The following is a 24,735-nucleotide window of genomic DNA, read 5'->3' as shown; positions in this document are numbered from 1 at the left end:
ACCATCTCACGTTGTAATTATGCATTTAGCTATCTGTCTTTACCTGCAGACTGTAAGCTCCATCCAGGCAGGGTCTTCCTCTCTCTTGTTCACAACAGCATCTCTAAGGGCTTAGTGTGGTGCCTGGCTCAGAGGAGGCACTTAGTGAATACTCCTTGAATGAATATCTTTTTGTATGCGGCAAACATGGTGTGTAGTTATCACTATCATGCAGAGTGAATCTCTTTTCTGGCACACCTGCATTTTTACTGTGCTGGAGAAGAACCATGGTTGAGTGCCAAATCATGATTTACTTATGAGTTTTTATTGGCATCATTGTTGCAGGTGGTGGGATTCCATCAGCCAGGTAGTATCAGAATTGCTACCACTCCTGTAAGGGTAGATGAATTTAAATATCAAATGACTCGGACTCGCTGGCATGCAACAGAGCAGTATATTATTGAACCTGAAAAAATTCAAGAAATGTTTCCTTTACTCAACATGAATAAGGTATTTATCTTAAGGGCATTTTCACCATTTGTTAATTTTAATTAAGATTAGAAAATGTTATTTTAGACAGTTAATTAAAAATAGAAAAACTTTGTGCATACATTTTGAATGACAAAATCAGATGTTTAATGCTGAAGTTTGGGTAAATGAGAAGGTGGGATATTATGTATGTTAAATAAAGCAAAAGTAATGAACAATCTGATTAGTTTTCTACCTATGACAACCAAGGAAATATTTTCAATACCTCTCTATTACTGTGTCCCTCAGATCTAGAGGTTTTTATAATAAACCTTCTGCTTGAGACATGCAAAGAAAATAACTGCGTGTGATAAATGTGTGTGTAGAAAGAATATATTAAATAATTTTTTTATAAAATCAAAGATAGAAATACATGCTGTCCCTAATATATATTGCTACACAAATATCACCTAACTCAAATAAACTAGCTTGACAATCTCTGTATCAGGTTATTGATCTAACCAAATTTGGCTGAGAAAATCCATTTGGATATTTAGTGTCTTTTTGCTGAGTGATAATCCCTTTTGAATAATAGTAAAAATGACTAATACTGCACTACCTCACACTACAGCACATAATTATGTACTAGATATTTGCTAAGCTTTTCACATGTATAATCTCATTTAATCTTCACAATAAAAATAAGAAGCATTTGGGCTTCCCAGATGGCCCAGTGGTAAAGAATCTGCCTGCCAATGCAAGAGACACACAAGAGATATGGGTTCATTCCCTGCGTCAGAAAGATCCCCTGGAGTAGGAAATGGCAACTCACTCTAGTATTCTTGCCTGGAAAATTCCATGGACAGAGCAGCCTGGCAGGCTACAGTCCATGGGGTCACAAAGAGTCATACAGGACTGAGCGACTGAACCTACCCACACCAACACACCCACACATTATCAAGAAACAGGAAATTGCAGCGTGGTTCACATAGTGGGCTCAAGACCATCCAGTTAGAAAGTTGGAGCAGAGATTTGCACCTAGGCTCTCTGACTCCTTTATACATACTACCTCAGGGTATCAGGCAGGGCTGTTCAGGGAAGCAGAGGCTTGTGTTTCTCCCTGGTAAGTCCGGCAGTGTCTCTGATCCAAGAGAGTTCATGGCTTTGATCTGGGAGCTGGGGTTGTTTGCCTCTGGGAGTCTTTACAGGTTGCTGCACTCCCTTGTCTATAGTTTTGTGTGATTCCAGTGCGATGGCAGTTTGGTGTTGCATCGCATCGTATGCATTAACATTCTGCCACGACTACTAGGAAGCATATTCTGTTTATATGTCAATCTTGGGGTGCTTTGCTGCAAGTCCTCACCATCACAGATTTTTCTCAAGAAAATTAGGCAGTGGAAATATGTGGGAAGAGTATTCTCTGCATATGGGCAGGGTTCCAAATCAAATAGATAGAGGATCACTGCATAAGGACATATCCATTATAAAAGACCAGTGTGATATGTGTGTGTGTGTGTGTGTGTGTGTGTGTGTTAGTCACTCAGTCTTGTCTGACTCTTTGCAACTCCATGGACTGGAGCCCACCAGGCTCCTCTGTCTATGGAATTCTCCAAGCAAGAATGCTGGAGTGGACTGCCATTCCCTTCTCCAGCGGTTCTTCCCGACCTGCATTGTAGGCAGTTTCTTTACCATCTGACTAACCAGGGAAGACAAGTGATATTTAGAAGTTTACAATAATACAAATGCCATTGAAATTAAAATTCTCTTGCACTAAACCTGTAACCAGAGATTGGATTAGTAATCCAAAACTTCCCACAAAGGAAAGCTGGGCCCCAGATGGCTTCACTGGGCCCAGACATTAAAGAAGAATTACTACAATTCTTCACAAAGTCTTCCAAAAATAGAAGAGAAGTGAACCCTTTCCAACTTAGTCTATGAGGCCAGAATGTATACCAAAACTAGACAAAGATGTCATGAGAAAAGAAAGACCTGTATCTCTTATGAATACTGATGTAAAAATCCTCAACAAAATACTAGCCAATTGAATTCAGCAACTTATAAAAAAAAGATTCTTTAGCATAACCAAGTGGAATTTATCCCTTATGCCGGGTTAGTTTTAACATCTGAAAAATCAATCAATGTAACTTTGGATAAATAGAATAAAGGATAAAAAACACATGATCATCTCAATAGATGCAGGAAAAAAAAATTGACGAAAGCCTCTTGCCCATACTTGGTGCTTAATAGATTTTTGTTGAATAGGTGAGAACTAACTATATAGTTCATTGCTCCCTCCTTGTTTCATCTGAGCTGGATTCTTCTTTGTTTCTCCCTCAGTATCTCAAGCCCTAACACAAAGTAGGTATTTAAGAACAAGTTGTTTAATGATTGAATCAAGTACACATTTCCCCGATACCAGTTATATATTTAACATGTGAATTTATTAATAATATTAAATAATTAAATATAAATAACTGATCAATTAGTATTAGATTTGACTACAGATGTCAGAAACCAAAATAATAATGCTTAGACAAGATAGGTGTTTATTTCTCTTTTATTTAGGTAGTCCAGGGCTTGAATGGTGACTCTTCTCCATGAAGGCTTCAGGGACCCAGTTGCCTTCTAAATCACTGCTCTGCCATTCCTAGGGTGTGGCTCTTTTGTTCTTATTCCAGGATGGCAGCTAGAGCACCAACCATCATGTCTGCCTCACAGGCAGCAGGGTGGAGGAAGGGACAAAGAAGGGACAAGAGGCATATGCCAGTTGTTTTTTAAAAATGATTCATGTGACTGTGATACTTTCATTTGCATTTCATTGACCAGAATTTTGTAACAGTTTCAGTTACCAGCTGGAACGAATGGCTGCCAGCTATTGGACACTCTTTGTTCTTAGTGGTTATGTGTCTAAAAAACATTTGTCTTCCATTGCTTTCTAGGGGAGGCAAGAATGAATGTTGGAGACAATTGCAAACTTCTTTCAAATAGCTTGTTTACTTGGCTCTAAATGTGATTCCTACCTAGGTCTGACCTTGGACAAGGAAAATAAAGTGAAGATGGAGCAATCTGATGCCACGATGCATTTTTAAAGTTAAGCTTTACTAAGTATTTGCTGGCAGGATAGTGAGTGAGTATATATATATAAATTCAGTTGAATATTGACTCTTGTATGATCCATTTAGATTTTAGCTGGACTGTATAATCCTGGAGATGGTCACATTGATCCGTACTCTCTAACTATGGCCCTGGCGGCTGGGGCTAGGAAATATGGTGCCCTTTTAAAATATCCTGCCCCAGTGACTTCTTTGAAACCAAGGTCAGATGGAACATGGGATGTTGAAACACCACATGGATCTATGAGAGCAAATAGAATTGTGAATGCTGCAGGTAAGCATCTTTTCCAATAGTGGGTTTTTGTTTTTTTTTTCAAGTGGCAAAGAAATAAGATATTTAGCTATAAAGTAATGTTTTATACTCTAAACATTGTTATGAAACACTGTGATGCTCTCATGTTGAACATTTTGTCTGTTTCTGAGCTACAAATCTCTCCCTCCATCACCTTGTTCTTCATATGTGAGATATGATGCTGCCCTTGGTTATCCATAAGAAGTTGGTTTTCCATCTTATTCTGTTCCGGGTCATATTTTGCCAAACTATGCTTCTTTTTCCTTCCTAAATTTTTGCCTTCTTTACAATAATAACCAAATTCTAATGTTCAAATTCATGAGCATTGTCTTTTTGATTTTTAGAGCAAATTTGATCATTTGTATCCTTTCTCATCCATTTTGATTACTTGACTCTATTCAAAAAACTTTTAACTCATTAAATGTATTGCATAATCTTTTCTTTAGTATGCTCTGTTACAATTTAGACTCAGAATGTTGAAGCCAAAAGGGATATTTGAGATAATCTAACAACTCACTCATCTTCCATCTGTGAAGATCAAAGTCCAAGAAGTTTATGTTTATTGCAAAGTGACAATTATGCTAATTGGCAAAATGACAGTTGTGTCAAAACCAGGACTTGAACCTGGGTCTTTGGATTCTTGAGTTAACATACTTTCTATCAGGTCCTTCGCCTATGAAGTAATTTTCAAATAACACACTAAAAATAAATTATTGTGCAAATGAAACTGCTTGTGCAGTCTAACCTGGGATAATAATTTATATTTACCTATGGTACATAATGGTTAATTTAAAACCTAAAATAAGCATGAGGCAGCTGTTGATTTTCTCATGGTCTGCTCTTTGAGTCATTGCTTATATTTACAAAGTGAAAACAACCTTTATTATTTATCAGATCAGATTATATGCCATGAGAACATGCCAGAAGCAAGTACTCTTAGGATTCTTTCCTTTAGATTGTATCTTCTGTTTGATGTTATTTTTTTAACAAAACATTTTTAGTGACCCTGGAAAAAGTAATGTCTTCAATATTTAAGAGTTTATGTTAGTATTTCTGACTCTTTCCAATCCATGCTCCCATTTGTAAAGCATAAAAATCTCATTCTTTGCCATCATTTGAAATTCTAAATAATGTAAGATGACTTGCCTAAAAAATAAAAGCAAAAGCATTGCTTTGTTTTTGAACTTCACTTGCCCCGCCCCCAAGGAAATCTCCATCAGGAACTCCCTCCAACCCTCCCCCCCCATCACTGTCCTTGGGCACACCTGGTCTAAATTCTGCCAGAAGATCTAAGGCAATAAAACTGTTCCCTCTCTTTTTCCAAGTAGCAAAAATTCTTTGTCATCTTGCAACTTTCTTTATGGTCTCATGAATTCAGCCTCTAAAAACATTTGACAGTTTTCATAGTGATAGTAAATACTAAACAGACATTCTCTGACTTCTTATCCAGCACCTGTGACAGACATTGCTCATTGATCACTGAACTCATTTCAGAGAGACTTGGACAAACCCCATGATTTTTCTTACACAATGGTTCAGGCAGCCACATGCTCTTAACTGTTTTGAGAAATAACATAGAAGACCTTAATTTAACACATTTATCTCTTATTTTCCTAAAATGGATAAATATTTATTCATACAATTCATTGCCATCATAATATTTCTTTTTTCTAAAGCACAATTTGTGAGGAATAAGGAATCATTGAAGAGAAAGAATAATTTCCAAAGAGATCTGACCTAAGTCTAGGACATTGGTTACCAAATGAGGTATTCTGTGCAGCTGTGCAATCCTGTGGGGTGGCCTGGGCAGAGGAGAACAAGAGCAGGAGGTCCTGGAGAAATATTTCTGGTGCTGGCCTCAAAAAGCAAATCCCAGAGCAGCATCAGAAAAACTGTTCTTCAGATGTCCTGCTTCTGAATGCCTTTGCTCCTGATGCCTTTAACTCAGCCACATCTGAGTTCCATCCTCAGGTCTTGATAACTCCAGGTAGCTCCTTGTTCACAGTTGTATGAAGAACTGTGTGCTTGTGCACTTGGTTGGTCAGTCGTGTCTGACTCTTTGCGACCCCTTGGACTGCAGGCCACCAGGCTCCTCTGTCCATGGGATTTCCCAGGCAAGAATACTGGAGTGGGTTGCCGTTTCCTTCTCCAGAGACTCTTCCCAACCCAGGGATTGAATCTGCTTCTCTTGCATTGGCAGGCAGATTCTTTACACTGAGCCTCCTGGGAAGCCATACAAAGAACTGTGTTGTCTCAATTCTCAGTTCTTTATGCCATTCAGATCACATCTCAGCCCCATATCTTTTTTTTCCCCCCTTTTCTTCTCCATCTTTTCTTCTATTGGCAAACATTATTGGAGAAAATCTAACTTATCACATATTAGTAGTCTGTGGAAGGTATGGAGGAGTCTGTTTTTTTAAAAACACCTTTCTAAAGTATGGAGGTTCCCCTAAATGTAAGCCTTAGCAATTGGGGGTGAAGTTTTGGATATACCCTCTTCTGTTCTTCAAGCTAGCAATGATTGATTTTATGAATAAAAGCAACCATCTGCAGAAGGCATTGTACTGACATGATTTAGAATGTGTGTCTGATGGAATGTTTCCCAGAGTTATTTGGTGAGACCAAGATGTCTCATAAATTTCAGAGCTAGCCTTCTGGCAGCTCTGAAACCTAATTAACATCACTGGGATATAGATTGGAAATAGAACCAAAATGTAAAAGATGTAAAGGCCGCTATTAGTTACTCAACTGCACCATAACCATGGGAGGCTGCCAAGTCTTCAGGATACCATGAAAAGGGAAGTCTAAAAGCAAAAATTTTTCAGTTTGCTGATGTATCTCCAGCACTGTCCAGGGCAGTGGGGCTCTCTTGACCAGAGACACATTATTGCCAGCTGTGTGACCTGGGAAAATTGCCCATTTGTAAAACAGATGTGTGTGAAAGTGTTAGTCATGTCTGACTGTTTGAGACCCCATGGACTGTAACCTGGCAAGCTCCTCTGTCCATGGAATTCTCCAGGCAAGAACACTAATTGCCATCTCAACAAGTTGTTATGATCAGTAAATGAGCTAATAATGCGAAGTACCCAGATAAGAGACTTCCCTAGTGGCTTAGTTGGTAAAGAATCTGCCTGCAATGCAGGAGACCCAGGTTCCATCCCTGGATGGGGAAGATCCCCTGGAGAAGGAAATGGCAACCCACTCCAGTATTCTTGCCTGGGGAAATCCCATGGACAAAGGAGCCTGACAGGCTATAGTCCATGGGGGCGCAAAGAGTTGGACACAACTTAGCCACTAAACCACATAGAAAGCACTAAACAAATTCAGTAGAATAATGATAATAATTTTGATTACTATAATTATTTCCTGGAAGACCTATGCCCTGGTCTGGGAAACACTAGCATTGGGTGTATAGCTTCTTGGTACCCGCCTTAAGATTTCCCCGCTCCTTTCAGTTGCTCTGTGGTCATTCAGCATACATTCTGCTGGTAACCTGACTTCCCACAGAGCTTGGTTTTCAAGCTAGGTACATAAGAGTCACCATGAGAAGTTTCCCAGGTGGTCTGGCTAGGAAGCTGTATTTTAAACAAGGCTCCAGGTAGTACTATACTGTCGTATCAGATGGACTGTAAATATCTTTTGAGAAACACTGTTATATCAGTGTTTCCTGTATATCTTGTTCCTTCAGAAGAGGGAATGTGGGAAGCTTTTTGTTGAGCAAGCAGAGCTGAGGAACTGTTTCTCACCCTGCTGACCTCTTGGTGTGCAATAGGCTAACCTGCCTTTAACGTTGCTCTGAACACAGCTTTGTTCAGATCCTTGGGGATCCAACCTGAGCTCCAGAGCAGCTCAAAGGCAAGGGCAGGAGCTATTTGCTGTGATGCCTGATGATGAATGTTTCTCTTGACCTCATTTCCAATCTACTCATTAAGCCCAAGTTAACACTGTAAATTTTACTTCAGAATTTTCCTAACACGGTAAATCAGAAATGTGACTGGGTCATGCCAACATGAAGTCCAGTATTCAGCCAAAAAGAAGTGCTTAATTTTGTCCAGGCTTTGCCTCAGAGAATGTCACTGTATAAACCATCTACTAGAAGTAAACTTGTCCACAAACCCGTACTGTTCATTTAAACTCCATTTCTATTAATCACTGCATTTTTAAAATGGAAGCCATTTCTAATGATCATTTTTATTGACTCTTCTATGTTTTTCCGATGATAATGGTAGATTATAGAAGATTCCTCCACACTTGTTTCTCTTCCCTTTGAACTTGGTCAGTGGGTGATCTAGCAAGGGTTAACATGTAATCCTGGCAAGATTTAGGTTAACTTGATTGACATATAGAGGAAGAGAATGCCAACAAACATCACCACAGTGTAGGGGAAGACAGTGTAGGGCTTGCTATGGGATTTGGAGTAAGATAGTTATATGATGCTTATACATACATTTCCACTTTATTTTAATGATGAAGTATATTAACAAGCAAACAATTAGGTTCAGAAATTTGTAAATATGTTTGAGTAGGACAGAATTTATTTTCTTTAATTTTTGTTTTTAATTGAAATGAGCTTATTAATTACTGCAGTGGTTTGAAATGCTAGGCTAAATATTTTGGCTTTTTATGTTTTAAAACCGCTCCAGTGCATATAACTAGAACATGTGGCTTTACTATATTATCCTGCAAAGTCTTGATATTGATAATCTACATCTTTCTATTAACAAGAATAAATTAAATCTTTAAATTATTCAAAGACCAGCAGGCAGCTCTAATGCCCCCAGGTAAGATTTTTGGTTTGCAAATGGACACCCATTTCTGTTATCCAAGTATGACCAGCTTAGCTGTTAGGCTAAAACAAAACAAGAGAATCCAAGAGTGATGTTTGGATGTCACATAAGAGAACACCATCAGGGTTTTCATATTTGATTGATAATTTGTGTCTGGCTCTGAACTTCATAGTGACAGAGACTTCAGGACTCCTTACCAGGTTGCCCCCACCAAAAAGATAACCAACAACAACACCCAGAAATAGTTAAAAGTTCAGAGAATGCAACCTCTAAAGAAATAACTTGGGGAAGATTCCCTAATCATTAGAATGATCATTCAACATTATTATGAAACAAGCAAACAGGACCCACCATCCCCTCAGTAAATCATTGGTGGGTCAGGTGGCCCTGTATCCCTGACAAATAATTGTTTTTGTCATTTTAGGTTCTAAAATACCTTTATTCAGTTGAATATGTCTCAGATTTTTAGAATAGTCTTTCTGTAGCCAGAAAACCAATAAGATGTGACCACTCCAGAGTCTCCCAGTATGAGCTTGGGCATGTCTCCTTATCATTTTGGACTTTAGCTCCACATCTGTAGACTGAAGAGTCACTGAGGAGGGGAGAGAATCAAGGGTCCTTTCCGCCACAACTTATCTGGTTCTGTCTTTTGCAATTAGAAAAAAGTAATATTAGTTACTAATATTAGTGCACAATGCTCCCGTGCACACTGTGAAGGGAGAAGCAGGTTGTGAGAATGCTCACTTACCTATGGGCCCACTCCCCTTTGCTGGGGCACTACCTCCCTCCTGCTCAAGATGCCTTCTGCCTTTGCAATAAAGGGTCTTACAAACATATCCAAACTAAACTTTTAATATAACAGAGAACTTAAGTTGTTATCTTTCCCAAAGTATATACATTTTCAAATTTTAAGTTGACAGAACAATTCTGTATTTGTAGAATTTTAGGCTCCCAGGATTTGAAGAGAGGAAAGTCTGGGGGATAGAGGGCTGACTAGCAGGGTTTTATTATGCATATTATTCTGCTGATCACAGCTACACGGGGTCTCTTTCATTGCCTGACCTCCCTGTTATACAAGTAAGGTCAGTCCATTACTGTCTTTTTAATATTTGTGACATTTTATTTATTTGGGTTGTTTATTTTTTCCTTCAAAGAATTTTTTCCCCCATACCTTTGCTTATAGGCAAAATACTTTTTCAGGAATGGAGTTCCCTTAGATTCTTCAGAACTCTGGGGTGGTATAAAATATTGTCTTCTCTTCCCCCATTCAGTTTTGCAATGACAAAAAGTTTAAAGTTGTTATGGACATTCATTTCTTAAAAATTAATTTTAAGGAAGTATAGTTGAATTTCAAAGTTGGGCTAATTAATTCTGTACAGCAAAGTGATTCAGTTATATATGTATATACACATATACACACATATACTCTTTTTCATATTCTTTTCCATTATGGTTTACCACAGGTTATTGAATATAGTTCCCTGTGTTATACAGTAAAACCTTGTTGTTCATCCATCCTATACACACCAGTTTGCATCTACTAACCCCAAACTCCCCTTCAGTCCCTCCCCTACCTTGGCATCCACAAGTCTGTTCTTTATGCCAATGAGTCTATCTCTGTATCATGGATAAGTTCATTGGTGTTGTTATGACGTTCTTTAGACTTTGCCATGAGTACTGAATTCTTCTAAATATTTTATTTTAATTGAAATAGCCATATCAATGGCATCTGTGGTACATTTTTATGTGAAGTGACATCTTCTAATACTTTTTCTTATTTCAGGATTTTGGGCTCGTGAAGTAGGTAAGATGATTGGACTGGAACATCCTCTCATTCCAGTTCAACATCAATATATTATCACATCGACCATCCCTGAAGTGAAAGCTTTAAAGCGAGAACTCCCGGTGCTCCGTGACCTGGAAGGATCATTTTACCTCCGACAGGAAAGGGATGGGCTTTTGTTTGGTCCATATGAAAGTCAGGAGAAAATGAAGGTTCAGGACTCATGGGTCACCAGTGGAGTCCCTCCAGGTGGGTTCCGCAGATAGAGGCGTGTGCAGGTCAGACACATATATGTTGTCCTTCCCATTGCTCTGGGTTGTTTGTAGAATGAGATGACACCATGATAGTAGACTATCAAATAGATAACCTGGAACATTGGAGGTGAGGGCTTTGAGGTAAATTCTGTTCTCATATCCCTTTGAACAATCACAGCAGGGAGTAAGGAAAGAGAGTTGGTTGTAGAAAGGCTGAAAAAAAGTTCTCCCCTCTGCTTTGGAAAGCCCCAGGTAATTTTTACCTGGCCACACCAACCTCCTGCCTCCCCACTTCCTTCTCACTCCTCTGCTTACTTGGTTTAGTTTTTAGATTTGTACACAGCTCCTCTTGTGCTTTGTCAGTTGGTAACACAACAGGTATCAGAGATAGGCATGCAGCCTGTTAAGAATGAAAGCCTTGAAATCTACAGCAGAACAGGATAGGTTGAACTGCGAACTGAAGCTGTCTCATGCTGCATAAATGGATGTGGAAAAAGCTTAGGCCTCCTTGCTAACTCTGGAGGTACCATAGTTTCTCTTTCAAGTTCTGTAAGGGAGAAAAGAACCTGTTGTATTTATTTACTTTTTTTTTTTTTAATTTTTTCATGAAACTTTTCTGCAAAGCCAGATGAAGGATTGGGTCACCTAAGCAGGTATGTTGGGTTTTAATCTATCAGTTCAGTTCAGTTCAGTTCAGTCGCTCAGTCGTGTCCGACTCTTTGCGACCCCATGAATCGCAGCACGCCAGGCCTCCCTGTCCATCACCAACTCCTGGAGTTCACTCAGACTCATGTCCATCGAGTCAGTGATGCCATCCAGCCATCTCATCCTTTGTCGTCCCCTTCTCCTCCTGCCCCCAATCCCTCCCAGCATCAGAGTCTTTTCCAATGAGTCAACTCTTCACATGAGGTGGCCAAAGTACTGGAGTTTCAGCTTTAGCATCATTCCTTCCAAAGAAGTCCCAGGGCTGATCTCCTTCAGAATGGACTGGTTGGATCTCCTTGCAGTCCAAGGGACTCTCAAGAGTCTTCTCCAACACCACAGTTCAAAAGCATAAATTCTTCAGAGCTAAAATGTCATTGGCACAAAATATTATAGAGAGTATGAAGAAATGCAGATAATAGTGCTGTCTGGAATTGTACTTTGATAAGCTGCTTGGGCTACAGAATGAATCCCTCCCTCCTAGTCTTCAAAGAACATCTTTGCCCAGTTACTGCACATGATAAACTACCTTCCACAGACGTCAGGCCAGCCAGTTAAGGGCTTGGCTTTGCACAGTGGGCTCTGCACTCTTGGGCCTGAGGGGAGTAGCTCCGATCCCAGAGGGAGGGCTGAGCTGCCACCTGGGAGCCTACCTCTAGGTCCTTCCCCTGTGCCGGCAGCCTCTCCGCCACATAAATGTTGAAGAAATATTTAAATAATTCTGGTTGGAGGAAGAGCCAGATTGTTGGCTGGCCCTGGGTGCCCACATGCTCGGGTCTAACCCGCATGATTTGCAGGCCTCCCTGACCCGACATACTGTCCACAGAGGAGCAAGAAGCGGCTGGCTGGCTGCTGTGCGGAACGCCGCCAGCACCGCTGGAGGCATTCTTCTAGCAGCTCATCCGTGGCCCTGCCCCCAGTCATGGTGCCTTTCACAACGGAGGAGACGACTGTGTCCCAAGACCTTGACTCTCCCCAGTGTTCTAGTCCTCGATGTGTGTGTGGCACAGGGCTTGAAGAATGAGGCCTCCTTTCCATTCCTTCCCTACTGAGAGTTAAAAGGTGTCTGGAGTCCATCATCTGCATCTTAAAGTGGTTTTCCACTTATCCCCAGTGTCCTGACATGACTTTGTAAACTCCCATTTGCCCTTACTTGAGAGGATGAAACAGAATTTTATAGTTAATTCAAGGATAAAAGATCTCTTTTGACAAACCAAGTTATTATTGTTGGTTTTTAAAATTGTGATTGGATTAAATACTGGAAACTGCTAATATGAATAAAATAAAATGTTCTATTATAAAGGTTACCTTTCATGATTTAATGTTTCAAGAAATAACTATTATTCTCAGTATATAATATGGTAATATAACAATACTCATCTACTGATATCAAATATCAAACATAGAATTTAAAAAGAAAGAAGAAAAGTAACTTCCTTATAGACCATCTCTAAATGCAAGCTTGGATTCAGGGATTTAAGTCACTTTGGAGCACATGTCAGGACAGGTGTGGTATCCTCACCGCAATGACATTTCTTTTTTTTTTTTAAACTTTTTATTTTGTACTGGAGTCTAGCTGAAAACAATACTGTGATAGCTTCAGGTGGACAGCACAGGGACTCAGACATACATATACATGTGTACTCTTCCCCATGCTCCCTTCCCATCCAGGAGGCCACGTAACATTGAGCAGAGTTCCCTGTGCTATACACTAGGTCCTTGTTGGTTATCCACTTTAAATAAGGCAGTGTGTACATGCACATCCCAAACTCCTTAACGATCCCTTCCCCGGCCCCCTGACCCCCCCGCAACCTAAAGTTCATTCTCTAAGTCTGTGAGTCTGTCTCTGTTTTGTAAATAAGTTCATTTGTATCACTTCTTTTTAGATTCCACATATTAGGGATGTCACACGATATTTCTACTTTTCTGTCCGAACACTGGCATTTCTTTTCAGGTTTTGGAAAGGAGCTCTTTGAGTCTGATCTAGACCGAATCATGGAACACGTTGAAGCTGCCATGGACTTGGTTCCAGTCTTGAAAAAGGCTGACATCATCAGGATCGTCAACGGTCCCATCACCTATTCTCCTGACATTCTGCCTATGGTGGGGCCCCACCAGGGGGTCCGAAACTACTGGGTGGCTGTAGGTTTCGGGTGAGTATCTCTCTGTAACTCAACACTGATTCGAGTTACATATTTTAGAGAAGTCTTGCCCCATAATCTCAGGCCAAAAATGGAAAACGGGGGAGAGGCGAAGAGTTTTCTCCCTTTCATGAGCAACGACGTGAAAGGAATAAAAACTTTCAGTCTTAAAACTTTGACTTGTATAGGTTTGATAGATTTGTTCACAGACGGGCAGTGATTTCCTGGAATTTTCCCTTTGCATATTTCTTGCCATTTCCATTATTTATGTCTCCTTTCATGCTGTGAAGTGTTCAGATAAATGAATTTGCCCCACTTTTACATGGATGTTTTCATAACACAATATGACAAAGATAATTTAAAATATCAAATGTGTAATATATCTGATGCAGTTTTCACCATAATTCATATTTGTTCAACATGATTTGTTTCTTTATGATTACTCAAGCTGCTTACTATTTATGATTCCATTACGCATTTGATCTTTCATCTCTAACATTTTGTCCCATTAATTTGGTGAATATTAATGTCAAGCCTATTTTACTGTCAGATCACAGTTTCTAATATTCTATTTTCCTTCCCCATTTTGTTTGGCCATTTATTCAACTGATGTTTGGTGATTGGCCAGCTTTGTGCCAGGTCTACTGCTGGGCACTGGGCTAGAGCTGAGAACAAGGCGGGAAGTCTGACCAGAGGCACAAGACTGCTTGGGGTGCTGTTCTTCTAGGACAGTAGAGAGGTTGGGGTCTGAACTAAGGAAGCAGCAGTGGGGACTGAGAGATAGGAAGCAAAATTACTTAGATTTGATGACAGATTGCATTAGGTTTTAAGGGAGAGAGAAAAGGAGCAAATGATGGCAACCTTTCCAACTTACTCCTGTGGTTGCTGAGGTCAAAGGAAGCAACAACCAGGAAGATAATGAGTTGAATTTTTGACAGTGTTAAGTCTTCAGAACATCCAGAGGTAGAAAACCAGATGGAGCTATGAATCTGGAAGGTATACTGGAACTGGGAGCCTAGGGAATCACCTGTAGAGTCAATACGTAGGCCTGTGCATGTGGGAATGTTTCTTTTGTGCATCCCTCTTACATCTTCTTTGGAGAAATGTCTGTTTGTATACTTCGCCCATTTAAGAAATTAGATTATTAGTCTTTTTATTGTTAAGTTGTAAAAGTTCTTTATTCTAGATATAAGACCCATATCTGGTACATGATTTGCAAAATTTTCCCCATTCTGTGGGTTTTTTAATTTTCTTGATGATATCCATTGAAGCACAAAATTTTAAATTTCCATGAAGTCCAAAATGTGTATGTGTTTCTTTTTTTGAATGTAGTTTTGATATCATGTATAAGAAACTATTGTTTAATCCAAGTTAATGAAGATTTATACCTTTATTTTTTTCTAAGAGTTTTATAGTTTTAACACTTACATTTAGGTCTTTAATCAATCTCGAGTTAATTTTTGTATGTGCTGTGAGGTAGGTACACAGCTTGATTCTTTTGAGGATAGCCAACTGTCCCAGCATCACTTGTTGAAAGACTGCTCTTTACTCACTGTGATGTCTTTTTTTCTGATGTTGCTTCTGACACCAGCACTTAGTTCTCCAGTTCTCTGACACCAACTGAGTGTCCTACAGTTTCACTTCAAATCTGCTGCTCACTCTCAGGGTGCAGACCCCACTAGTTAAGGACTCAGTCTCACAAAAGCATCCTCACTTCAGATGCCAGTTTCAACTTCCAGGGATCACCTGTCCTTCTGACTGAATGGCTAGAGATTTGGAGGTTCCTACAACCCCTCCTCAGTTTTGATAATTCACTAGAATGACTCTCAGAACTCAAGAAAAACTTACTTAGTTTTACCTGCTTATTCTACAGAATGCAGCTCAGGAGCAGTGTGTATGGAAGGGGAGCGCAGGGCAAGGTCTGGGAGGGAGGACCTGCTGCAGGGCCTTCGTGAGCCTCTCTGGTGCATCATCTTCTAGCACTTCAGTCAATTCATCAACCCAAAGGCTCTTGGAATGCCGTGGTTTGGAAGTTGTTGTAGAAGCTTCATTACATAGGCACCATGGATTAAAACCACTGATCACTGGTGATTGAACTTCTGGTGGCCAGCCTCTATTCTGAAGCCTTCTGGTTCCCCTGCCCCCTCTGCATGGAGCCAACTGTTAGTGTAGCATACAAAAGAATATAAATTCCAAAAGTGTTAGGAGCTCTATGCCAGGAACTGAGGACAAAGGCCAAATATTTATTTTTTTATTGTCCCACAGCATCCTTGTAAAAAAATCAGTTTATCATATAAGTATGGATTTATTCCTGGACTTTCGATTTTATTCCTTAGTCTGTGTGTCTATTCTTAGGCCAGTACCACGCTGCCTTGATTATGGTAGTTTTTCACTAAGTTCTGAAACTGGGAAATATGACTCTTCCAACTTTATTCTTATTCAGTATTGTTTTATCTATTTGGGCTTCTCATATTTTTGCGTAACATTTAGGACCAGCTTGTCAATTTCTCTAAAGAAGCCACCTAGGATTTCCATAGGGATTGCGTTTTTGTAGATCAGCTTGGGGAGTGCTACCATCCTAACAATACTGAGTCTTGTGATTCACACACAAGGGATGTCTTCCACTTGTTTGTGTGCTGTGTGTGTGCTCAGCCACTCAGTCGTGTCCAACTCTTTGTGACCCCATGGACTGTAGCCCACTAGGCTCCTCTGTCCATGGGGGTTCTCCAGGCAAGAATACTGGAGTGGGTTGCCATGCCCTCCTCCAGGGGCTCTTACCAACCCAGGGATCAAACCCAGGTCTCCCACATTGCAGGTGGATTCTTTACCAGCTGAGCTACCAGGGAAGCCCATGTGTTTAGGACTTTTAAAATGTCTTTCAACAGTGATTTGTAGTTATCAGAGTGTAAGTTTTGCACTTCTTTTGCTAAATTTATTCCTAAATATTTTTTTTTGATCCTGCAATTAACTGAATCACTGAATTATTGATTTAGTCAATACATTTTGTGAACCATTGCTCTTTATCTATGAACAAACAGACAGTATGCCTTGTCTCATGATATTTATACTTTAATAGAACACCTATTACTAAGGTAATCAGGAAGTTGCTTTCTTTAGAACACTATTTACTTATCACCTAGACACTGTATCTGCTTGTGTGGGGTTGATGTTGGCATCCAGCTCTGATTGTTCTGAGTAATTTCCCCAGGTTGTAGACACTGTGAGGTGAATGGGAAGGACGACAGGTAGGGTCAGATCAAAGTGCCTCACTCTCTCTGACCAATCTGGCCTAATCCCAAAAGGCGTTATTGTTACTTAAAAGTTGAGATTGCTAAAATAGTTCTCACGGAACACAGTGGAATGCTTACGTCGACTACCCCTTCCAGCTTATACCAAGGATCCAGTCCATGGTTCTGAAGGCCAGCGGTTTCCATGTATGTGGCTGAGCACCAAAATCACCTGTTGTTGTTGGGTCACTCAGTCGTGTCTGACTCTTTTGTGACCCCGTGGACTGTAGCCTGCCAGGCTCCTCTGTTCATGGGATTTTCCAGGCAAGAATACTGGAGTGGATTGTCATTCCCTCCTCCAAGGGATCTTCCTGCTGCTGCTGCTAAGTCACGTCAGTCGTATCCGACTCTGTGCGACCCCATAGACGGCAGCCCAACAGGCTCCCCCGTCCCTAGGATTCTCCAGGCGAGAACACTGGAGTGGGTTGCCATTTCCTTCTCCAATGCATGAAAGTGAAAAGGGAAAGTGAAGTCGCTCAACCCAGGGATTAAACCTGAGTCTCCTGCATTGCAGGCGGATTCTTTACCACTGAGCCACCGGCCTTGTTAAAAAGCAAAGTCTCAACTCTGTTCTTAGTTGCATGTGTGTTTCATCCTCCTTTGTATCTTACCTATGAAATTCCTATTATTTGTCATTAGAATCCATGAAAGACATGTTGAATTTGAAAACCAACAAGCAAACATATTCACATACAACCCCCTCCTATAGATTCTGATTCAGTAGTCTGGAGAGGAGCCCAGGGATTACACTTCAGTATTGTCTGTTATTCTAGTCCAAAGAATAGATATTTGCAAACTGTCTACAGATATGCCAGTGCTCATTTTCATTACCCTAATCAAAGCTGTTTTACTTTTGTCCCAAATATAGCAAGTTCTCCTGCTTCTAGGCGACTAACACAGTGCTCCCCAGATGTTTAATGAGCTGTACTAAACTGAATCTGGTTATCTTGGCTTAGAACAGATTACAAACAGCAAATTTAAAGACAGGAGAGTGCTGTAAGACGTAATGCCTGACAGCTTAACAGTTGTTATAAAAAAGCAGACACAAGCACTCAGAAGGCATAGCAGCTGGGCCATGTAATAATGGGTTCTGCAGATAAATGCTAGACATAGAAGAAAAGCCTAACTCTTCTTTCCTCATCGAGTTCCCTTCCACTTCCATGTTATACATTACTTCCTTATGAAAATCTTATCCACTGGGCAGAGGCATACTCTGTTGTTGGTTATACAAGGACTCAACAGCCCCCATGTATCACTTGCCTACTATATGCTTTAAAATGCCATGTCGATTAATTCTCCACCAGCGTCATAAAGTGTGCACATGAGGAGACTAAAGCTCAGGGTGGTTATGCAACTTGCAAGGTCACACAGCTGGTAGTGGCAGAACAAGAATTATACCCAGATCTCTCTTGCTCTATGCATTTCACTCTCAACCACTCTGGGCTTTCAATAGATGTTTCATCCATCTCAGCAGATGTGTTGTATGAGATTTTACATATAACTTAATGAGGGTTGTAGGGCTAAAGTTTGTGGAAATTTCCTTTTTGCTATGTTTAAAATGGATAACCAACAAGCACCTACTGTATAGCACACGGAAGTCTGCTCAATGTTATGTGCCAGTCTGGATAGGAGGGGATTTGGGGGAGAATGGATACATATATATGTATGACTGAATCCCTTCGCTGTCCACTTGAAACTATCACAACATTGTTAACCAGCTATACCCCAGTATAAAATAAAAAGCTTGAAGTTTTTTAAAAAATAAACACATTTTAACATAAAAATAAATAAATAGATTATATGCAGGATTCGCCTCAAGCAACAGCACTCTGCCCTATTTATTTACTCATATGCCATTGTTGAAAGATAAAGAACATGATGGTCTGGTGGTGAGTCCGCACGAAACCAAAGCACAACCCTGGCTATGCCCAAGGAGTCTGCCAAGGATATAAATTCTGTTATGTGTGTCTTGGCAGAAAAAAAAAGAAGAACCATTAAAGAAGTAAAGTCCAATAACAGAGTGTGTACTGGGGTCAGATGACTGAGTTTGTATCCTAAATCTGCAGTCTGTTGCAGTGTGACAACCTTATTTAACTCCTGTGTGCAGGTTGGTTTTCTCACTGGTAAAATAGAGTCGCTAAAGCATAAATCAGCTGGTAGATGTCAGGGGGAAACAATGCCTGGTAAATGGTAAGCTCTCAGTTCAGTTCAGTTCAGTTCAGTCACTCAGATGTGTCTGACTCTGCGACCCCATGAATCGCAGCATACCAGGCCTCCCTGTCCATCACCAATTCCCGGAGTTCACTCAGACTTACGTCCATCGAGTCAGTGAGGCCATCCAGCCATCTCATCCTCTGTCGTCCCCTTCTCCTCCTGCCCCCAATCCCTCCCAGCATCAGAGTCTTTTCCAATGAGTCAACTCTTCGCATGAGGTGGCCAAAGTACTGGAGTTTCAGCTTCAGCATCATTCCCTCCAAATGCCAAAAGAACTTTATGTAGTTTCAAGTCTTGTAAACAGTATCTCTAGCTCTCAAAATAACAGTTGTAGTCACACACTGGAACTGGTTAAGCGAATAAACAGTTTATACAAATAGTTCATAATTATTTTAAGCATATATTTAATTTTTTTTTTTGCTTTCTTGATACTTAGTGAGATTGTGGGTGATTTGGATGAGCCAAATCAAGTCTCTTTTCAAAATTATCTAGAGAAGTATAAATTGCTATCTCTTTATCCTGCTTAAGAAATGTCCTTACAACAAGTATAAGGAAATATATCACTATAACAAATGATATAAATCATTTTTATAAAATAGTAAAATTGGTATCTTGTTGTAGAAAAAGGTAGTTAGCATTTCCAGTCTTTGCTAAGGTCCTCCCATGTTTTCAGAAGCGTCAGTGCTGGCTAAGTAGTTGTCATCTGGAGTACTGGAATTTCTTGCATTTTGATGTTTGCTCATGTGGCTCCTTTTTGCTCCTAGTCCTCTTCCCATGACTCCCTACTCATCCAATTCCTTGAAAGCTTCTCTTGACTTAAACCACAGATGAACCACGCGAGACTTTACCCATAAGAGTGAGTGGGTAGAACCTCACATGGGTGACATTAAACCCTGATTCCTCCATCTGATATAAAATTATTTTCCACTTATGTTCTTGGTCTTTTAAAAAAATAATTATTCATTTGATTTTGACTGCGCTGGGTCTTCACTGCTACATGGGCTCTTTCTCTAGTTGCAGCAAGTGGCAGCTCCTCTAGTTGTGGGGCACAGGTTTCTCGTCACGGTGCTTCTCTTGTTGAGGAGCATGGGCTCTAGGGCACACAGACTTCAGCAGTTGCAGCTTCAGGCTCTAGAGCACAGGCTCAGTAGTTGTGGCTGTGCTGTGCTGTGCTTAATCACTCAGTCGGGTCCGACTCTGCAATCCCACAGACTATAGCCCACCAGGCTCCTCTGTCCATGGGGATTCTCCAGGCAAGAATATTGCAGTGGGTTGCCATGCCTTCTTCCAGAGGATCTTCCCAACCCAGGGATCGAACCCAGGTCTCCCCCTTTGCAGGAGGATTCTTTACCTTCTGACCCACCCAGTGGGCTTAATTGCTCTCCAGCTCTGCATAAGATCTACAGGCATGCTCCCTGATCTTAGTTGCTTCCCAGATCAGGGATCGAACCTGTATCTCCTGCACTGGCAGGTGGATTCTTCACCACTGAGCCACCAGGGAAGCCCGTGTTTTTGGTTTTAAAGTATCTTCATGTGGATATAGACAAGCTAATCCTCCACACCGAGTGACTCATTGGTTGCAAAATACAGGAGCCACTGTTTCTCCCCTTCTTCCCCACAAGTCCCTGGGTGACTGCCTCTTTGTGTGCCTCTATGATAATGGCCCAAGTCCTTGTACAGAGATCATTGCTAAAGGGACCTAAACTAAGCTGAGTCTGGGAAGGGATGGGTATTCCACACCAGTGTGCAGATATTTCTCTTGCAAGATTCATATTAGTGAGAATAATCATAGCTCAAGATAAGGTACCAAGCACATCTGCCTGTGTGCTTCCTTGCCTCTATTTTCCTAGAGCGAGATCCTTACTAGCTAAGAGTCATAGGCTATTTTACAGACATGCATCTCTTGAAACTGTGGAAACTAACTAGTTATCAAGTCAGGCACATTTAATTTGGATGCTTAAACTTTTTTTTTTTTTTTTGGAGAAAAAGATGATAGTATAAAGATTATGTTGATTGTGTGTTCTGAATAGCATAGAACACTCCAGCTTTGAGGCCTTGTGAAATATTTGGACATGTTTCATTGCTGGAAAGTAATATGCGTTAATAACAGGGTATTTATTTCTATATTTGAAAGATACGGCATAATCCATGCTGGTGGTGTCGGGAAATATCTCAGTGACTGGATCCTGCACAGAGAACCACCTTTTGATCTGATAGAATTGGATCCCAATCGCTATGGCAAATGGACGACAGCTGAGTACACCGAGGCCAAAGCAAGGGAGTCATATGGATTCAACAATATTGGTAAGGTGCAAATTTACTGTTGTCTGTGAAGTGTGTTCAGAATTGACTTACAGCACCTCTGACTTTAGATGCTTTTTATTCTGTGCATCATTGGGGAATGGTTAGGGAGTCTAAAAAGCATATGCTTCTAAAACAAAAAAGGAATCTATGTGAATATATGCCTTTAATGTGAGGAATGCATCAGTGATTTTAACTTTTAAATCTATTTTTACTTTACCTTTGATGATCATTATAAATGATGGTTTTGGTTTCTTGAAAATATAAATTTAATATGTATTATATATATGCTTATGTATTAAGCTTATATATGTTTATTTTACATATATTCTGTGTGTTTGTGTGTGTGTGTGTGTGTATATATATATATATATATATATCTTCTGGATTTTAAGTACTGTGTTTGCCATTTTCTGAATCCCTTCAGAATACTTTGTAGTTTTGGTTCTGTGCTATTAGAGTATGGGTTTTCCTTTTTCAGTTGGTTATCCTAAAGAAGAACGATTTGCTGGGAGGCCAACTCAGCGAGTCAGTGGGCTTTATGAAACCCTGGAGTCTAAGTGTTCCATGGGGTTCCATGCAGGCTGGGAGCAGCCGCACTGGTTCTACAAACCAGGCCAGGACCCTGGGTACAGGTAAATGAGTGACTTAATCTACGCGTGGCTCAGACTGCAAAGTCAACTTTGGGAGTGGGATGGAGGGACCCTAGAGAAGCCCCGTATGCCCCACACTGGCTCTACAAACCAGGCCAGGACCCCTGGGTACAGCTAAATGAGTGACTTAGCCTACCTGTGGTTCTGACTGCAGAATGAACTCTGGGACTGGGATGGAGGGACCCCAGAGAAGCATCATATCCGCCTCCCACCACTTCACTCTACCCTATTCCAAACAGCACTGAGCCTTTTTCCATAAAAATAATTTCCGTGCAGTGGAGGCCTTAGTTTATCCCACGTGACACTGGCCCACATTAAGGACCCATGTGGCCTCGAGAAACCTACAATCGGCCCAAGTGAAGCGTCTGCTTGGAATTTTCCAATTGCTCAGAGGAACCTTCCCCACCCTCTCCAAGCCCCTTTATTTGGCCTTTAAAGGTTTACCTTGATTTAAGATGCCTGGTCAAATCACATAGTATGGAAACAGTGTGTAAATATGGATTTTCTGTTTATAAGGGAATATCTGAAAGCTACTGCTTTCTAATGTGTGTGCAATGAATTATGCAAATTATATGCACTGTTGATAAACTAGGGGGAAAGATCATTTACTTACTATTTTAGGTTAAGCTAAAACATAAAGCATATAACTGAAACAATTCTCTGATTTCCTCTGAAGTTGTTGACATAGTACTTGGATTGCATACCATCCTTGTATTTAGGATTAATAATGATTACATACTTTTTTCTCATGAGAAGACACAAACCAAAAGAAAGCAAGTTTTCAAGTTGTTACCTTTTTTTGACTGATACTTTGCTTATTTAAGCAGATTTTGATGTCTGCTTTACAATCAGACCTAAATGGTCCAAAGCATAGTAGTGGGCCAATTGTTGATTAATGAATTTGAACTCTGCAGTCAGCCAGTGGAGATCACCTGGGGGCAAAATACTGGCTTGGTTTTTTGCTAAGTGACCCAGATAAATGCCAGATCTATTCTTCATTTTGTACTATTTGGACCTGGCCTGTTTTTTCTACTATTTTAATAATTAAACCACTGAAAACATATCCTCCTCTGAAGTTAAAATACCACATTAATAGTCTACTCCATAAAGTAGAAAGGTCCCTGCATAATGAGTCAGTAGACCTTTGCTCCAGGCCCCGCTGTGTCATTAACTAGTACAAAGGCCTCAGAAATCACTTTGTGCCTTTTCTCTAAAAACGGAAGATATTGGGCCAGATGCTTGCTTACTCCAGGTGGCCAGCACGAGCATCACATGGGAGCTTGTTAGAGGGTAGCCTCTAGTGCCCTCCCCAGACCTGCTGCATCAGAATCTGTAACAAGTGCAAGTGACATGTTTACAGCAACACTTGAGAAGCACCAGACAAGATAGCTCTACCCCTCATATATTCTGATTTATGTCCCCCAAATTAGTATTTTTAAAATGCTCCCCCAGGTGATTCTAATATGGAACCAAGGTTGACAACTAAAGGACTGGGTGACTTTTAAGCTCTTTTTCAAATCTGAGAGCCCACATAGCCCACCTTATTTTCTAGTTAATTAATACTTGATTCGCTGGGAAATAGATCAAGGGATAGATAAGTAACTTAGAAAATCAGTTTCCAATATATATGTATGACGTGTAGAACAGGTGGCATTTTTCCCCCAAATGAAAGTGCCTAGACAAGTAGGGCTTGTTAGGGCTTCCCAGGAGTCTCAGCGGTAAACAGTCCAGTTGCCAATGCAGGAGATGTAAGAGACACACATTTGATCCCTGGGTCAGGAAGATTCTCTGGAGTAGGAATCTGGAGAGACAAGCCACTCCAATATTCTTGCCTGGAAAATTCCATGGACAGAGGAGCCTCGTGGGCTACAGTCCATGGGGTCACAAAGAGTCGGACATGACTGAGCACACAGAGCTTATAAAAATGTTCTTATTCTGAATTTTTTTGAAAACAAGTAACTTGTTTTGTGTTTCAGGCCAAGTTTTCACCGCACAAACTGGTTTGAGCCTGTGGGCTCTGAGTATCAGCAGGTTATGCAAAGAGTGGGGGTGATCGACCTGTCACCATTTGGCAAGTTTAACATCAAAGGCCCAGACTCCATTAGACTGTTGGACCATCTCTTTGCAAATGTTATTCCCAAGGTAAATAACATTATAGGGGTAGGGGTATAAGGTCCAGGATCCTGGCCTGCTTCGTTTTCTATCCCCTCATTTTCAAAAAATTATTTCAATTCACCTAATGATTTCTGTATGAACATGAGAATTCTTCAACTAGTGAAGGGCATTCTAGCTAATTTTCAAATTTAAATTTTTGTTGACTGAATTATTATCTAAGGATCATATGGCTTTGTCTAATTGTGTCAATAGGAACCCCCAGATTGGTTGAAATGTAATTTTTATGATCAGTAATTATAACGATCATTTAAACCGAAAACTTCAAAATGAATGGGTTTAGGTTTACAGATAGTTCACACAATTGATATAAAAGATTCAGATGTCTTACATTGTTGACATCCACATTTTTTATTTCCATATGGCGTTGAAAGGATACGTAAGATTTTATTCTTTTCTGTAGGTGGGTTTTACAAATATAAGTCACATGTTAACACCAAAAGGTCGAGTATATGCTGAGTTGACTGTCTCTCACCAGTCTCCTGGGGAGTTTCTATTAGTAACTGGTTCTGGGTCAGAACTTCATGATCTTAGGTAAGTGTACATGTACTAAGAAAACTATATGCATCATAACTGATCCAGTCTTGCA

General features: G+C 40.3%; 1 protein-coding gene across 1 annotated transcript in view; it reads left to right on the top strand.

The window, feature by feature from the left end:
• The window catches only part of DMGDH (dimethylglycine dehydrogenase), a 64,450-nt gene that overhangs the window by 1,482 nt on the left and 38,233 nt on the right, over positions 1–24,735 (top strand). Inside the window, exons 2-9 of the mRNA XM_005909470.3 lie at positions 325–489; positions 3,630–3,834; positions 10,423–10,671; positions 13,333–13,531; positions 21,155–21,324; positions 21,803–21,956; positions 23,951–24,116; positions 24,550–24,680. Of these exons, the coding sequence (XP_005909532.2) occupies positions 400–489; positions 3,630–3,834; positions 10,423–10,671; positions 13,333–13,531; positions 21,155–21,324; positions 21,803–21,956; positions 23,951–24,116; positions 24,550–24,680 (1,364 nt within the window). The 5' untranslated portion in view covers positions 325–399. The remainder of the gene's footprint in view (positions 1–324; positions 490–3,629; positions 3,835–10,422; positions 10,672–13,332; positions 13,532–21,154; positions 21,325–21,802; positions 21,957–23,950; positions 24,117–24,549; positions 24,681–24,735) is intronic.

The sequence above is a fragment of the Bos mutus genome, chromosome 10 (genome assembly GCF_027580195.1).
Source record: "Bos mutus isolate GX-2022 chromosome 10, NWIPB_WYAK_1.1, whole genome shotgun sequence".
NCBI lineage: Eukaryota > Metazoa > Chordata > Mammalia > Artiodactyla > Bovidae > Bos > Bos mutus.
The sequence above is the reverse complement of the archived record's forward strand: the minus strand, read 5'-3'. Positions and strand labels throughout refer to the sequence as shown.